Source organism: Staurois parvus, unplaced genomic scaffold, assembly GCF_062004578.1.
Source record: "Staurois parvus isolate SC_StPar_1 unplaced genomic scaffold, SC_StPar_1.0 ptg000750l, whole genome shotgun sequence".
NCBI lineage: Eukaryota > Metazoa > Chordata > Amphibia > Anura > Ranidae > Staurois > Staurois parvus.
In genome coordinates, this window is record NW_028318546.1 from 3,225,507 (window position 1) to 3,242,429 (window position 16,923).

At 39.4% G+C, this 16,923-nt stretch overlaps 1 protein-coding gene across 2 annotated transcripts in view; it reads left to right on the top strand.

Annotated features, from left to right (window-relative positions):
* Positions 1–16,923, top strand: part of LOC149445028 (fibroblast growth factor 12) — a 705,992-nt gene that overhangs the window by 160,898 nt on the left and 528,171 nt on the right. Inside the window, exon 1 of one of the 2 annotated variants that reach the window (XM_089654317.1) lies at positions 13,590–13,632. The exons of the other annotated variant lie outside the window; for it this stretch is intronic. Within the exon in view, the coding sequence (XP_089510443.1) occupies positions 13,608–13,632 (25 nt within the window). The 5' untranslated portion in view covers positions 13,590–13,607. Of the gene's footprint in view, positions 1–13,589; positions 13,633–16,923 lie in introns of those variants that run through there. 2 annotated transcript variants of the gene reach the window in all.

A 16,923-nucleotide genomic window follows, 5' to 3' on the forward strand; every position in this document is an offset into this window, starting at 1 on the left:
GATTTTCCAGCTCCTGGCACCACAATCTAGGTGGCAGCAGACTGAGAGCTGAGTTTAGTTAACCACAATATTAACCTGTTAAATTGCCATCAGATATTTTATTTCAAGAAAACAATTAGGACTTTTATTAAAAGTCTGTAATACACATTGTCACCACAGACCGGAGTATTCAGAGATTTAGAGTACAGAAATGCTCTTCAGAGACAGAGATTCTGTAAGTTCTGGCTTAGTGCATTAGAGATATTGTGAACATTTTTAGAAATATTGTTTATTAAGTAAATGGGTAAAATGGTGCAAACAAAATATTTACAGGAAACAAGTATTGAAAAAAGACAATAATGCAACAGAAAACAAGAAGGGTTGAAAGCTGGCCATAAATGGGTGGAATTTTGACCAAAACATTACTGGGAAAGAAGGTCTTAAGAAGGTTTGTTATTCTAATCTTTAGTGTGGTCAAATTGATGCTCTTTTTCAAACACAGTGATGAGAAAATTTGAAGGAGCGGGATGGAAAATGTTTCTTGATCGAACGCATTTCATAGAGGGTACAGTATGTGGCTTTCATTCGGTAAAGTCCATTTGTTCTAAAATCAACTGTTAAAAGCAAATTTAATCTTTTGAAGGACAAACGTTGTTCTGAAAATTTTAGTTCAAATTTTCCTAAGACTTTTCCCCATAGAATTATTGTTTGAAATTCTATCCATCTATGGTCAGCCTAAGAGTGAAAATACTTAACATAGTCCTGATCCTTTGGGTTCAGCAAAGTTAAATCAATGGTCATAAGAATTATCAGTGCTGGCTCTCATAAAATAAACCTTTGAAAATGTTTGTTGATGGTAAAGGAGAGCTTCAGACTGCTATGTCTCTTATTTCTGGTTCCTGAGGAGGATGTTGACAGAAATGAACTGAGCAATCAGTCTGAAGAGTGGCTCATGTGATGTCCCAGTGTTTATGGCCTTGCAGCTACCACTCCCTCAGATACAGTTTTTTATATGCATTAATATCTTTGCTATCTATTTGTTATATTCTGGTAAAGTTGTATATTATTGTCCAACATGAGATTACCTTGTGAATGAATACAAACATAAATACTGTATAATAATAATAATAATAATGATGGGTATCAGATGTCCATTTCATCTAGGAGATGGAAAGTGCCTAACCAACATCCGGTACCTTCTAATATAGTGGTGTATGGAATTAAAATGCTGATAATTCATTGATAAAAGTTAACATGTCCTTATTCTTGATATACTGTTATCAGCTCAGGAGTTCTAAAAGACAATTAGGCCTTATGCGTATAGAACTTTTTGCAAACTCTCCTAGAAGCCTCCTCCTGGCAGCATCGTTTTGGCAGAAAAAATGCCTGACTCTTGTAAAAGTGTGTAATGCTTTTAAGCACGTTTAGGCATGTTTACGGGTGTCAAGCGCTTGGGCGTTAATTCATTTCAATGGGCCAGAATAAATTATTATTATGGCCAATTAAATTAACGCTCAAGCACTAAACATGCGCAGCATAAACATGTTTAGATGCGTTTAGACACGTTTTCAAGCAAGTGCTTTTTCTGCCAAAACTCTGCTGCTCCTGGGTGCACTGGCAGTGTGTTTTTTTTTTCTGCCTCTAAATGCCCTGCTACTAAATGCTGCTAAAAGTCTGTGTGCATGGGCACATACGTTAACATGCAGAGTAGTTTATAGGCAGGAAAAAAAATGCCTGATGCCCCTAGAAGCAGCTGGAAAACTGTTCAGTGTGCATAAGGCCTAAAGCTTTTATTTTGCAGGTAGGAATAGCCATCCAGGAATGTGTATTCTACTTGTCTACAAGCTCTACTATTTACTACATTAAATAAGCCTGATACTATTAGCCAGGATGGATATCTGCTTTAGAATTCTAATTACTTAGGCCTGGAAACTGAAATGTTTTATGATGCTATTAACACAGCAGACTTGGATGTGTATTGTCCCATTAATGGGGTTTAGGATGGGCTAAGGGTTATTTGCTAAGTAATGTGACAACAGAATGGTTAATAGCCATTCCTGAGTTGAAGTAGCCATTCTGTCAAAGATTTCATAGAATGTTTACCCAAGTTGAAAGGCTAGGGAGATGCATGGCCTGTTACAGCCCTGTCCGGAAAGGGGGTAAAACAAAATGTCATTGCTGACTTTTGTGGCTGCCCTGTGTCTCTTCACACAAGTTTTCGGGTGCCCAATTCTCATTATAATCCCAAGTACCTTTCAATAAGGTACTTGCTCCAACCTCCTAGGTAAGCATGACATTTTAACTGATCTGGAAGTCAGTCAGTTCCAGAATTCATGATGGTGGGGCAGGACCGAAAACTGTGCTGAAGATTTTGTTTGTAAGAAAACAGTGCTGGGCATTTTTTATTTATTACAGGTACTTGTATAGCACTGACAATTATGCAGCACTTTACATATATATATTGTACATTCACATCAGTCCCCAACCCTCAAGGGGTATACAATCTCAAGTCCCCAACTTACATTCATACATACACATACTAGGGCCAATATAGGCAGGATCCAACTAACCTATCAGCGTGTTTATGGAGTGTGGGAGGAAACCGGAGTATCTGGAGGAAACCCGCACAGGGAGAACATGGAAACTACAGGCAGGTGGTGCCGTGGTTGGGATTCGATCCAACAACCCTAGTACTTCCAATCATAGGCTAGTAAGCACAGATTGCTGATGCCATGAAGGTCTCCTGTAGATCTGTATATCGGTTTTCTTGTACGGAATGACAGAAAGAATGAATGAACTGTTAATTGAGAACTACAAACTGACAGTCGCTAAGGAATTTGGGACTTGTAGTCTCTCATTCACAGATAACTGTGAATATGTGACACAGATGTGTGGGCGGAGCCCCGTACTGCTGAGTTTTTTAAAAATTTGACAGCTAATGAAGGGGGAAAAAGTTCCCCCGCCGCTAGCTGTCAAAGCAGGGAGCGGGCACCAGTCTGATCGTAACATGTTACACCCTGAATATGGGTGTGGCATGTAACATGTTACGAAAGGTGAACTTATCTTTTAACGCCAAGTGCTGTCCCTCGTTTTGCCCCTACATATATATAATATATATCTTTTTAAAGGAATATGCAACTCTATTAAAATGTCTTTTTTTTTAACATATTCCTGTAGTTTGGCTTTGAAATCAAGACTAGTAAGGGCCCTGCTACAGAAGAGATTGTGTTATCATTCTGTTTTGAAAATAGTATCTGTATGATTGTATTGCTGTATGTTTCTTCTTTGGGAAGATTCCCTATTTATACTGGTAACCATTGTCGCCAAGAAAGACAAGAGGGGAAATTCAACATTTTACAGCCCCCACAACAAGAGTTAAAGGAAACTCTTTCAATAGTCACCAGTTATTGGGATAACGTCCTGGGAATCCTCACTTAGGCTGATTTCCTCTAACTTTCTGTTGCCTTTGGGACAAGAAGTGAAGGGAAATTTCCCCAGTGGTACACCAATAGCACAAAAAATGGTGGGGTTTTAGGCCTTCCCTACTCTATCCAAAGAAAACAGTCTTGAATACACATGTTTAGGGACATACATGTATGTGGGCCAAAAACACTAGTGGTTATCACCTTTGTAAAATAAGATCAAAGGAACCCAGAATAGTTCCAAAAACTATCACAGGTCCTGTGGCTAATGTAGCAAGTTAGTCTACTTTCGCTTTGTTGTAATTAGTCATGAGAAAGCCGATGTACATAATTTTACCTATCATTAGTAGAAACAATTTTATCATATGAAATTGTTTACATGCTGTCATAAAATTGAAGGCCCAGTTAGTGAAATACAATCAATAAAACTGTGTATAAGAAGCAATACTATCAGAGAGATTTTGCTTTGGATATCAAAGTGTGTGTGTGTGTGTGTTTGTTTTACAGTCACCTGAGATGGTAATCCATTCCAATATGGCCTGATCACGTCAATAGTCCTAACCCAAACTAAACCTAATTCTGATCAAAACTGTTTAATCATTTTTACAACTGGAACATTTTATTGCCGTATAGGCAAGCAGAACAGCTAATGTAATGTAAAATATGCACGCTCATAATCCCTGGAAGATTTGGGGTTGTCTTCGGAATGCCCAGTCACTAAATGTACTGCTTGGATATAGAGGATATGATTTATTTTTAATGAAGCATCTTACAGGATGCAGCAGATTCTGTTCCCGATGGGGTAGGTGGGATATCTTTAATTGCTCATTAGTGCCACTGAAAGAAAGAAATATAGTGATCCATCTTATCTTGGCAGCATCTTTCTTAAAGATTCTGGACTAAATTCAGTCTGTGTTTTTCAATTAACTATTTGCAATTTACAGCTAGAAGCAAAGCTTTTTGTCCTTGTTATGACACTGGAGTGTATTGAGGTGAACTTGCTCTGTGTATGAGAGCTGTGGCTCCGGTACACAAAAGTAATAGTGATGATTTGTACACCCCCTTATCCCCTTGTGTTGTAAATAATCCACTGAAATATCGCTTTTCTCCATAAATAAAATCAAACACATTAACTTTCTTTTCCCTAAAACATTAGATGATTAATGTGAGTGTATTAGGAAAAAGGCCATGAACTGCAGAACATCACAAAATTAAAATCCCTTTTACAATGATAGGTGTACCTGTTACACTAAGAATAACATGTTGCCAGTGTTTGGATATTAGACTTGCTTTTTCTTGCATTGTGGGAAAATTTAAATTTGTTTGCAATATCCTAGCTCAGAGATCTCCAAACCTTTCAGTATATTTTACAAACTTTTGCTGGATGAAAAAAATTTCCCCTTTTTAGAGTCTAACTTACATCAGGGTTCCCATTATATCAGAAGTCAAAGTGTTTATCGCCAGCATACCATGGATCTTAAAAATACATTGCCAGGAGGTGCATCCTTTGCCTTCACACTTTGTGCTAAAGGATGTGCCTCTTTTTCATCTCAGAAAGCTGGGAGGCATTAAAAAAAATACAATATTAAGATTATCCTGTTGGTAGAAGTATAATCTATATACAAATAAGAAAAGTGTAATGTATTGGATACTACAGTACTTTTAACATTTTCTTTGACATTTTTGCACGGTACAGTACTTGGAAGCTCAGCTTGGCCTTCTGGCAACAGTCGAAGATTGTCTAAGCTCACCTTAGATGCTGATACAAGCCTTCTTGCAAAAAGACATCCAGGAAATGTTTGAATGAATTCCCAGCATTATTTCCCCTGATAGCTGACTTCATTTGAATGTTGTGTACTCCAATATTAAAAAAGAAACTTCGATATCAGGGCTTCTAAGAAATCTACTGGGACACCTGGAATCTTCTACTTAATGGAATCATCTTTGATAAAATGGGGCTTGAAAAGACAAACTTGTTAACACGTTTTACATAATTACTCACAGTTCAATCCTGCAAAGGTTTCTGCAGCCTGTTCTTGGCAGTGTTTATACTTTGTGGCAAGGATTGGCATTCCTGGGTTTCTAGGTAACTGGCAAAGTAGTGTCAGTGGTAGGACCGGCACTGTTATTAAAAAAAAAAAAAAAACCCTTGAGTTCTGGTGTTTTTAATGTGTTTTGGTTCACTTTTCACACTTCCAGTCACTTGGACAGTCAATATCTGGCTTGAAACACACAGGGGTTGATTTACTAAAACTGGAGAGTGCAAAATCTGGTGCTGCTCTGCATAGGAACCAATCCGCTTCCCGTTTTTTTGCCAAAGCTTAATTAAACAAGCTGATGTTAGAAGCTGATTAACTACCATGCACAGCTGCACCAGATTTTGCACTCTCCAGTTTTAGTAAATCAACTCCACAGTGGTTACTAGCTATACTATAACCTTGATGAATGAAAACCTTCAAGTATACAGGGCAATATCTTTTTATATGTTAATAGTAGAGAAGGATTTTGTGGATGAAGTGCAGAACACATAGATTAATAATAAATCAAAACTCTATAACTTCCCACAGAAAAGTCAAACTTCCACCCCTGAAAGTGCAAAATAATATAAACCTTTTCAATAATCTATATATACCCTCTCCTGCAGTCTCATACTGCTCATAAAATGTCCATAACATAGTCCAAAATCAAAAATCCAAACGAAATTAAAATAAAATAAACGAAAATAGAAACACAAAACAATACTCCAAATGTGTAAATGTCCAAATCTTCCTGTTCAATCCAAAGGCACCTCAAAAAATAAAATAAATATAGTGCATTATCTTTGTTACAAAATTACTGTAAGTGATAACATGCAATCACACTAGTGATATAGATCATACATGTGAAGTGAAGGTGAATACACCATATCACTAGTGGTCCAGTGAAACAACCACTGCAACCGTGAAATATCACAAAAACCACACAGCGTGATCCGTGAAACAATGATCCGTGACAATTGTGCCAAAATATAGTGCCACACTCTGCTTATGGGATAGTATGCAATTACCCTCTTGCTGTAAATTAAAGCATTTTGGATTCCTTTATGCCAAAAGATATAACCTTCCTAGGAGGTACGTCTTCCTCTCGGGAATATACAATGGGATCCCTTTCTCATCCAGCCATAGATACCGGGGTCCCCGTTCCTCACAGGACAAATAGGAGCAGACTCAGTGGAGTAAAATGTAATTCCCAATTTATTCACAAACTTACATTTTAGAATATACCATCCATCCTCGCTATAGTCCGTTCACTGTTGTGACTAACTCAAAAATGGCTGCGCTGCTCCTTCCGGCTCAGCGCCTGACGTCACGACCCTGACGCGTTTCGTCACTTCCGACTTTTTCACAAGGGATCCTCTTAAAAAAAATTCTGGTGTCAGAACATCTGAAATAATTTTCATCTCGTGGCATGTTAACATGTAGATATGTAAAAAGAAAGCAGAATAAAAATTAAAAACATCACCTTTCTAATATAAAACCAGTTTTTTTGCTGCATAATATTCAGTTCTTTGGAAGCAACACATTGGCATTTGCATTTATTGGCAAAAATACTTTTGCCTTGGCATATGTGGAAGCATAATGCTGTCAGTAAATATAATGCCCCCTCGCATTGGTAATTGTCAGTGTGAGCAGTGTGCCGTCATTGCAGTGAACTTTGGCTAGGGTTGAATGTGTGTAGCCCGGTTTTTTGGATGGTAGGCTAGATTGGACTCCAGGGCCTTGGACCAGAGCCGATTTCAGGGAATCGAGGAGGATACAGGATTGCCTGTCAGGGAAAAGGGGTTGGGTTCATCTAACAATAAGATTACTATTAAGTAGTTGTTACCTAAGGAGGAGGAGGAAGAACTTCTGTCTCCGCTAGCCAAGCCTCTGTCTCGGCCTTGACTTTGTCAGTTGAACCCCTGGTGATCTCTTGAAGAACCTGAGGATTCCATGGAAACTCAGCTGAGAAACCCTGAATTAGAGCGTCATTTTATTTACAATAATGTTTTGTGGATGAATAGCCCACAGAAGGTCTTTCTTACCAACTTTGGTTTCTTTTTGTACAATTATTGCCTGCTACTGTATGCAGAAACAACTGGTTTAAACAGCTGGTTTTATTGAATGTTACTATGGGCCACCATGTATTTCACAGATGAGAAATAATAGGCTTGAAACAGCTGTATGCAGGTTTTATATATGGCTCTTAACGTTTTGCCTTATCAGCAAGAATTCAGTAGTTCTGGATGAATAATTAGCTAGATGACATATACATTGCTTGCATGAGAGACATAAGCACAATGGTAAAAATATACATTTAATATCCACATTGATTTATATTTTGCTGTTATTTCTAACAATCGCTTGTAGCCAAGTAATTCAGTCTAACCTCCATATGCAGCAAAATATACTACATTTACTCTGATGAACATGGGATTGCTAGGGGGAGTTTTTTTCTACTGGTGGGGAGGAAGGGGGATAGGGGAAGAAAGACTTGTGCTAGGGGCAATTTTTGTTGATTGTTGTTGTTATTCTTATTATACAGGATTTATATAGCGCCAACAGTTTTCTCAGTGCTTTACAATATAAAGGGAGACAATACAGCAACAATGCAGTTCAATACAAGAGGGATAGGAGGGCCGTGCTCCTTGGAGCTTGTTGATAATGAAGATTTGCTGGTGGGGTGAGATTTTCTTCTGGGGGAGAGGATTTTAGCTTGGAGGAAGTGGAGTGGAGCGTGAGGCGATGGGGGGTACCTTTTGCTTGGGGCGAAAGGGGGAGATTCTTTTCTGTGGGAGTTGCTTGGAGGAAGCGGGGGGGGGGCGGTGTACAAGGAAATTTCTGTTTAGGGAATCTTTGCTTGGTGGGGAGGATTTTCGTTAGGGGAGTTTGTGGCTGTGGTAAGGGGGAGTTTGCTTTGAGAGGAGAGAGAGCAAAAGTATAGCTTATGGGGTGGTTAATTTACTGCTAAGAAATTACCTGAACTCTGTACCATGAAAGCAGCACTGCATGTTAAATGTGCCTGCATGCTTTACGTTGTCCTGACCACTTCACTCTGTGCTGGGAGCACCACAGTCAGTACTATTCAACAACCATACAGTGTGCAGCAGTCAAGAATACGCAATATACAAAGTTCAGTGGTTGGCGACCTTTAATACAATGCATAGTTCACAGTGTAAACTGTGCTGTATGTTACATATCTCTGACTACTGTACTCTATGCACTGTGTTGTGATTGACATACTCCAAACAACTGCATTCTGTATGCTGGGTTTTGTGTTACATACTCCTAACGCCGTGAAATCTGTGCATTAAATACTCCTAACCACTGCTCTCTGTACATTACATATTCCTGACTCCTACACTCCTGACTGCTGCACACAGCTCGATACTGTGCCTGCATGACTTACTGAGGAGGCACCCACAGGATAGAAAAAGCAGAGATTGCCATGGGGGATCCAGAAGAGGAGGTAAGGGACCACTATGTGCAATACCATTGCGCAGAACAGATAAGCATTACATGTCTTGTTTTATTTTGCTTTGACAAGCACTATAAGCACAACAATAATTCTTAAAGCCACTCTTTTTACTTCTACTTTTCATTTAAGTTAGTGTTTAGGAATAACCAATGCAATAACCTGAAGGGTGGATGAAAGGTTTAATGCAATGTAAGAAATTAAATAATATATTTACTGTATTTATACAGATCTCTATACTAAAGCTAAAAGAGTGACAATTTAGTGGGAAAAGGGACACTGTATGTGTCAAATGAATAGTCCCTTCAAATGATTGACAGTTGAAATTTATGTATAATTGTTCTTCCGGTACTTCTAAAACATACTCTATATTCCAATGAATACAATACAGTATATTGTGGAAACTTGCTTCTTCTCTGTATACTGTATGTAATATATATATATACACTTTAACCTCCCTGGCGGTATTCCCGAGTGTAGCTCGGGGTAACATTTCAGTACCAAAAGCGGTAACCCCGAGCTACACTCGGGCTTACCCTGAGGCACTGCTCCGGCAAGTGTTCTTCACTTACCTTACCCTGCGCTCCCACGATGTGTCCCCTGCAGCGTCCCCGGCCATCTCCTCCAGCCGATGCCGGCATCCGGCTTCTGTGTCCTGTCCCTGTGACGTCGGGACGTACGGGCGCCGCAGCCGCCGGCGGCGGGAAATTTAAAAATTTTAAAAAATGTCTTTTTTTTTTTTTTACATTTTACCTAGTAAAACATTGCTGTCTCAACCAATTTCACATACATATTGTCCCTAGTGCTTTGTCCTGCGCCCTGCCTGCATTTTGTCTGTTCTTTCTGCCTGGAAACTGAGAAATGTCCATGGCGTCCAAAAAGTGTCCCTTTAGGTCAAAAGCGGTTTAGATCAGCTAGAGAACAGCGATAGTAAATCAGAACCACTTGCAGAATTGAGTGATAATGATTCGTGGGGGAAATTCGTTATCAGACACTGAAAACGATTTTGCAACTGAGCTCAGCAATGTGCGAACTTGGCGCTCTATTTCACATTTCAGTGTTTTTGGTTTGATTATATTATTGAATTAAATTTTTTATTATTTTTATATTATTTTTATGATTATTTATTAAATTATAATTTATGATTTTGTGTTTCAAATTTTATCATACCCGGGATGTTTACTAGACTCTTGTTCGGACAGATTTCAGTGAGTTTTTCCTAAAAATTACAGCCTACAATAAAAAAAATACATATTTCCATGCAAAAAAATGGTACCGCTTTCAGCACCAAAAATCTGAAATAATCATACCGCCAGGGAGGTTAATATGCATGTACTCAGAGCTTATCAAGTGCCCGATGAAATTTCTTCTGATAATTTGATTTTCTGCAACCTGCTTCATCTACTAGTAATGCAGAAAAGCCCCAAATGTAGCTGGTAGATTGTCTGTCTGTATTACGAGCAGTAGGTATGGCTACTTGAAGCATTGCTAGGCATTGGGTGATCAGTGTAGGATTTGAAAGTTTGTGAGCGTGAATGTTACAGCTATTTCTATTGATGCTGGGAAGCTTGATGGATGTAGGATCAGTATCAGTGCTTCTCCTCCTCCCCTCAAGGATTATGGCCATGCTGCCTGTCTGAAAACATTCCTTAGCAGCTGGAAGCCTTAGCCGGTGTGATAAAAGTAATGCTGTCAGCCTGAGGCCTAACCTGCTTTGTGTTGTGCATGAACCCTGGTTCAGGATAGAGAAGACATCCTTCAGTGACAGAATTATGTTGTAATGTACTGCCTTGCTCGCTAGAAATAGAAAATAAGCAGTGGCATTAAGTAAAACCATATTTTATTCACAACATTTGGCATACATAGGATTGTTTGCAAGTGGGCAGTCTGGTGTTTCATGTTCCTACCCGTGTTTATAAGAGGGGAAGACTTAAGCCCATTTTAACTGGTACACTGGCTGTGATGAGCAAAGGCTATTCCCTTACAGTCCATTCTGGTTAGGAGTAGGTTGGCCCCTAGTGGCTCTTTTCACTTAGTTCTTTGAGCTGGCCTGGCTGTACCAAGAACAAGTTAAAAGCCTACAGATCATCTTGTACATATTTAAAAAACAAATGTACCCTTTATACTAAGGCACACTCCCACACTTAACCCTTTCTACACTTAACCAACTCCCTACAACAATGTTCCATACAACATATCCATTTCTGTTGAACACACTATTCAGTCAATAAAATGCATTTTACATATAAATATTTTCAGCAAAAATATATATAATGCTATCCCAAGAGGAATTGTTTTGTTATCTCTCTGCACAAGTGAGGTGAACACATTGCTTACCCGGCACACCCTGAGATATTTCAAATAATTTATTAGGCCAAGCATAGCCAAAAAAAGAGGATTAGCATGTCTATTTAAACAATCATTGAGACAATAATGTTCCTCTTAGAGATATTATGATAGTTAAACACCTGCAGGATTCTGACTATAAGTAATTAAAAGAACTGAATTGTTTTTACCTAGCAACAGTATATAAACACAACCCTGACTTGTTATAGCAGTCCCAGTTTTATCTGGCCATAGATTGATGAAAAAAAAGGTTGTATGGCAAAGTTGGGTCCTTGAAGAAAGCACAATAGTTCCCTGGAGACAACAAATGAACTTGTACAGTGTTAGTCTCCTATCAGACCCAGGGAACCTTCTTCTGGGTCTCTGGACATGTGTTCTGATTCCGTTCAAGACAGGGAAAGAGTTGCTGTGATTTCCCTCTCAGTGCTGCTGAGACAGTCCCTCTTTTCCTTCCTTAAAAGTGGTGGGAGTGCTCTCTCTAATAAAGTCTGATCACACACCCTCTCAGGGAGAAGGACTCTAGTTTCTGAGGCAAGGTCCTGCACAATGAGCAGTCTCTCTTACTTCTGTCAGGTCCCACCTGATTGTGGTCAGCTATGGCAGGCTTCTGTTCAGTCATTAACTCACTCTTTTTCCTACTCCCTACTAGCCTTTCTGCCAGTCCCCCTCCTTTCCTCTCAGCAGCTTCCAGTCAAGATGGCTGCCCCCTGCAGTGGAAACACTTCATAGATGAGCATTGTAGAGTGATTTCCTTAACGATGGTTGCTGCACTTCTGCATTATTGAATATTTAGTTGAACTCTGTCCACACTGAAGAAGAAAAATGCAGCAGCAACAAAGGAAGAAGTTCTTCAGCAGTTATCAGCTACAGACCAAGCTACATAAAATTAAAACATAGCTTATATAGTAACTTACCAAAACTAAAAATATAATAAAAGATACATATGCTATAACTGAAAACAAATGTGAAAAATCTGGATTTAATTAACAAATCTAGATTTAAGATCCTTTGAGAAACGCACACGTGGATCTAATCAACACACTTATCTGAGTCTGTTGGTAGGCAGATGTAAATGGGCATGAAATATATGCAACCACCTCCAAGTTTGTCTAGGTCCATAAAGAAAAACAAAAAAGTATAAGTCCTTTTCCAGTTTTCTTCACCCAAACATGACCAATCTTCTGCTAATAAGAGGGGATGGGTAGGTGTGAATTTCCTCTTGAAATAGAACAAATTTACAATAAGACTGCATAGAATTAAAAAAATTTTCAGCCATTCTTTAGTCTATTTTTCTCTTGCTTTAACTGCTTCCCTTCTGCCCTATAGCAGAAATACTGCTACAGGGAGGCGGGGTGCACAAAATCATGTATATATACATGATTTTGCAGTTGCGGGTAGGGGGCGCGCCATTTGTGGTCTCGGCTGTCATAATCGGGTCCCGGCTGGTGATTACTCGCCAGCATTATCGAGTATTATCAACGGGGCAGAGAATTGTTTGTAAACAACAGTTTTTTTCCCCAGTCAGCTCCCACACAATGCTTTGTATGGCTCTGCATAGCAGAGGCATACAAAGCAGTGTGCTTACAGTGGAAAACACATATACAGCATACTGAAACAGCACACAGTTAACCCTTTTATCGCACCAGATGTTAACCCCTTCTTGCCCAGTGCCATATTAGTACAGTGTCAGTGCCATATTAAGTACAGTGTCAGTACTTTTTATTAGCACTGACCACGGTATTGGTGTCACTACTGCCGCCATTACTAGGTTAAAAAAAAAACAATTCCAGTATCTATATCACCATTTGTAAACGCTATAACTTTCACGTAAACCTATAATTTACACAAATTGGGATTTTTTTTTAACCTAAATTTATGGTAAAATTTGATTTTTTTTTTTTCTACATGTTGAATAGCAAAAAGTCAAAAATAGTTTTTTTTTTCTCAGAATTGTTGGTTTTAAAAAATGCACAGGCAATCAAATACCACTGAAATAGAGCTCCATTTGTGAGAAACAAAGGACCTAAATTTCATTTGGGTGCAGCGTTGCATGACCGCGCAGTTGTCAAAGTAATGTAGCACTGTAATGCAAAAAATGGCCTGGTCAGGAAGGGGGTTACATTTTCTGGAGGGCAAGTGGTTAATAGATGTCCTTGGATAATACATTTGTAAATATAGAAAGAGCTACTGCAGCCTTTGTTTGGACCAAGAGGATCATTAGTGTAAAAGAGGGTGTTGTGTTTTTACAGTTATACGACACTCATTCTTTGCATGCTGCTCATCAGTGACATAGAATGAGCCTCAGTGAACAGTGAACAGGCCAGACATAGTGTGCCATAACAAACCAGCAGCCCTGCAGCAGTGAAGATGGCAGAGCCTTTGGAAGAACAAGGTCAGTGTTGTGGACAATTCTGATTTAGCAGAATTTGCTGCTTTTAATAACCCATATGCAGGCAAAAGTCAGCGTAGGCAAATTTTGTTTGTGACAATTTGAAAATAGCTGAGAGGATCATTACATTTATCTCCTGCTGACATATACTGTACGTGTATGTTGTAGATATTAATATTAGGGAACATGTCAATGCATATTGCAACAATTCAGTCTCTTGTAAGGTCATATAGGTTCATATGGGCTTTGTAGTCATTTGAGTAGATTCAGTAAACACGTGCAAGCAGCTAAGATTAAACAATACCAATATCAACACTGTTTATTGAATCTTCTACATTGTGAAAATAGGTGAGAACGTTTTTGTTCTGTCGAAGGACACGTCTCGTAGTTGTGTCAGTGTACACTCACCGACCACTATATTAGTTACATCTTGTTAGTAACAGGTTGGACCCCTCTTTTGCCTTCAGCACTGCCTTCATTCTTCATGGAATAGATTTAAACAAGGTGTTGGAAACATTCCTCAGAGATTTTGGTCCATATTAACATGGGTTACTGTTGCCTTTCTATCATCTGGAACCAGCCTGCCCATTCTTCTCTGACATCAACAAGGCATTTTCATCCACAGAGCTGCCGCTCACTGGATATTTTCTGTTTTTTGGACCATTCTCTTTAAACCCTAGAGATGGTTGTGCGTGAAAATCCCAGTAGATCAGCAGTTTTTTAAATACTCAGACCAGCCCGTTTGGCATCAACAACCATGCCACGTTCACAAGTCACTTAAATCTTCTTTCTTCCCCATTCTGATGCTTGGTTTGAACTTCAGCAAGTTGTCTTTACCACGTCTAGATGCTTAAATGCATTGAGTTGCTGCCATGTGATTGGCTGATTAGCAATTTGTGTTACCAAGCAACAGGTGTACCTAATAAAGGAACAGGTGTACCTAATAAAGTGACTGGTGAGTGACTATACACCTTAGCACCACAGGAGGTAGAGTATAACAATCTGTACATTTCCTGTGTGATAATAAATAGCTGTGGGCACAGTGTAGTCATCAATTTCATCTTAATAAGGAAGGTGTGGTTCATGTGGTCAGTTTCCACAAATATAGTTTAAGAAATTACATAACAGCATTTACCATAAAGTGAACAAACTTCCTATTTACCTTTCCATTGCATGAATATCACTTTAACTGCTCAGCGCCGCTGGTACGCACATATGCGGCCTCTAAGCGGTTGGGCCTTGACCCTGAGAGGCCGTATGTTTATCTGATGTAAACAAATGTGTTTAGAGCGCACACCCTGCATGCTTCCGGCACAGTTACCGGCACCTCACAGAAAGCTTCAGATTGCTACTTGTTATTGGGAGCTTTCTGTTCATGTGACTGCTGTAACAGCCAATCACATTACGCTAAACCTGCCATCAGAAGCCCCTTATAGGGCCGGGAGGCATCGGCGCCAAGAAGTTAAAAGGTATGTAAAACCCGCAACAATCAACTTGCCAAAAACACCTGATCTTGCTAAAAATGTTGCCAGCTGATGTTCTCTCTGTCTGTGCTGACTGTTATCAGGTAGTGTATTTTGTTGTGAAGATTACAGTACACCACACAATGAGTTCTTAGTAGTCCTGTCCTGTCGCCCTGATACAAAAGGGTGAGTACGCATTGCAATACAAGGACAGGAAGTGTTTTACTGGCCCGGTCACCAGATGAAAGTAAAGCAAAAAAAATGTAAAAAGAAAACAAATGCAGCCACCATATCGAAGAACTGGTAAGTTGCAATATATTACATTATGTATTTGGATTTAGATACGCTTTAACATTCACATCTGCACGCTCCAGGAACGCACTCAGAAATGTGTGAAAAACACCCATTGCGCTTAAAGTGCCATTAATTGTTTATGGCACCCCAAACATGGCTAGGAAATGTGTTTAATCATTCAATAAAACAACAAACATGTAAAAAAAAGTGCATATTTCACCCCCTTAAAAGGCAAGGGGGCTTCTTTTGGCAAGTTTGTCACTCTTAGAGCCGCTAATTCAAGACCATGGGCTGCCCTATGCTGTCACAATGTGAATGGGGCCTTGGTGGTCCATATTTCTAATACAACACATGAGCTGAATAATACATACTGTAGTATGATTACTTTTGAAAATTTGTGCAGTAGTCAGAGAGATGGTGTTGATATATTGTACAATGTATTTGAGAACATTTAGGCCTGGTTTACACTAGTGCAATTTCCGGTGCGACATGAATTTTACATATGGGAAGAACATCACCAGCACACCAGGGATCTCCAGTTATGGGTCAAAAGCTTTAATAAGCAATCACATAGTTACAGCAAGTGCGACATATCGGAGTCTCGTAGGACCCCTTCATCAGGCATGTGACAATGTGTGGCAGAACAAACATTTTGTTTGTTCTGCCACACTTTGTCACATGCCTGATAAAGGGGTTCTGCAAGACTCCGAAATGTCGCACTTGCTGTAACTGTGATTGCTTATTAAAGCTTTGGACCCATAACTTCAAATCCTCAGTGTGCTGGTGATGTTCTTCTCATCTGAGTCTTTTGGTTCCAGCCGTTGGTCACTTCAGCACCAACTTACTCATACAGCTAATTAAAAAAAATTTCAGGAACGTGTGCGTTGGGATTGTGTTAACACGAGTCGCACATAATCGCATGATAATGGAAATCACATTTAATTCAATGGTTCCTACGCATGTACATGGGAGTCATCAACTCCTGCAAAATAGGCGAATATCTCCTAAACAGTGTATGTTGCAAGTGGTTAATATCTCCTAAACATACACTGCCCAGATCCCTTCCTGCCCAGACCAATTTTCAGCTTTCAGTGCTCTCATACCTTGAATGACAATTTTGTGGTCATGCAACGCTGTACCCAAACTAAATTTTCATAATTTTTTTGAGACAGAGCTTTCTTTTGGTGGTATTTGATCACCACTGGGGTTTTTATTTTTTTTGCTAAATAAACTAAAAATGACCAAACCTTTTGAAAAAAAGTTTGTTATAAAGTTTTGTAAATAAGTAACTTTTCTCCTTCACTGATGGGCACTGATAGGCTGCACTGATAGGCACTGATGAGGCTGCACGGATAGGCAGCCCTAATGGGCAATGTTAGGCGGCACTGATGATCACTGGTAGGTGGCACAGTTGGGCGGCACTGATGGACACTGTTAGGCGGCACTGGGCACTGTTAGGTGGCACGTGGCAGTGATAGGCAGCACTGATGGGCGGCACTGATTCAACTGATGGACACTGATTGCAACACAGATGGAC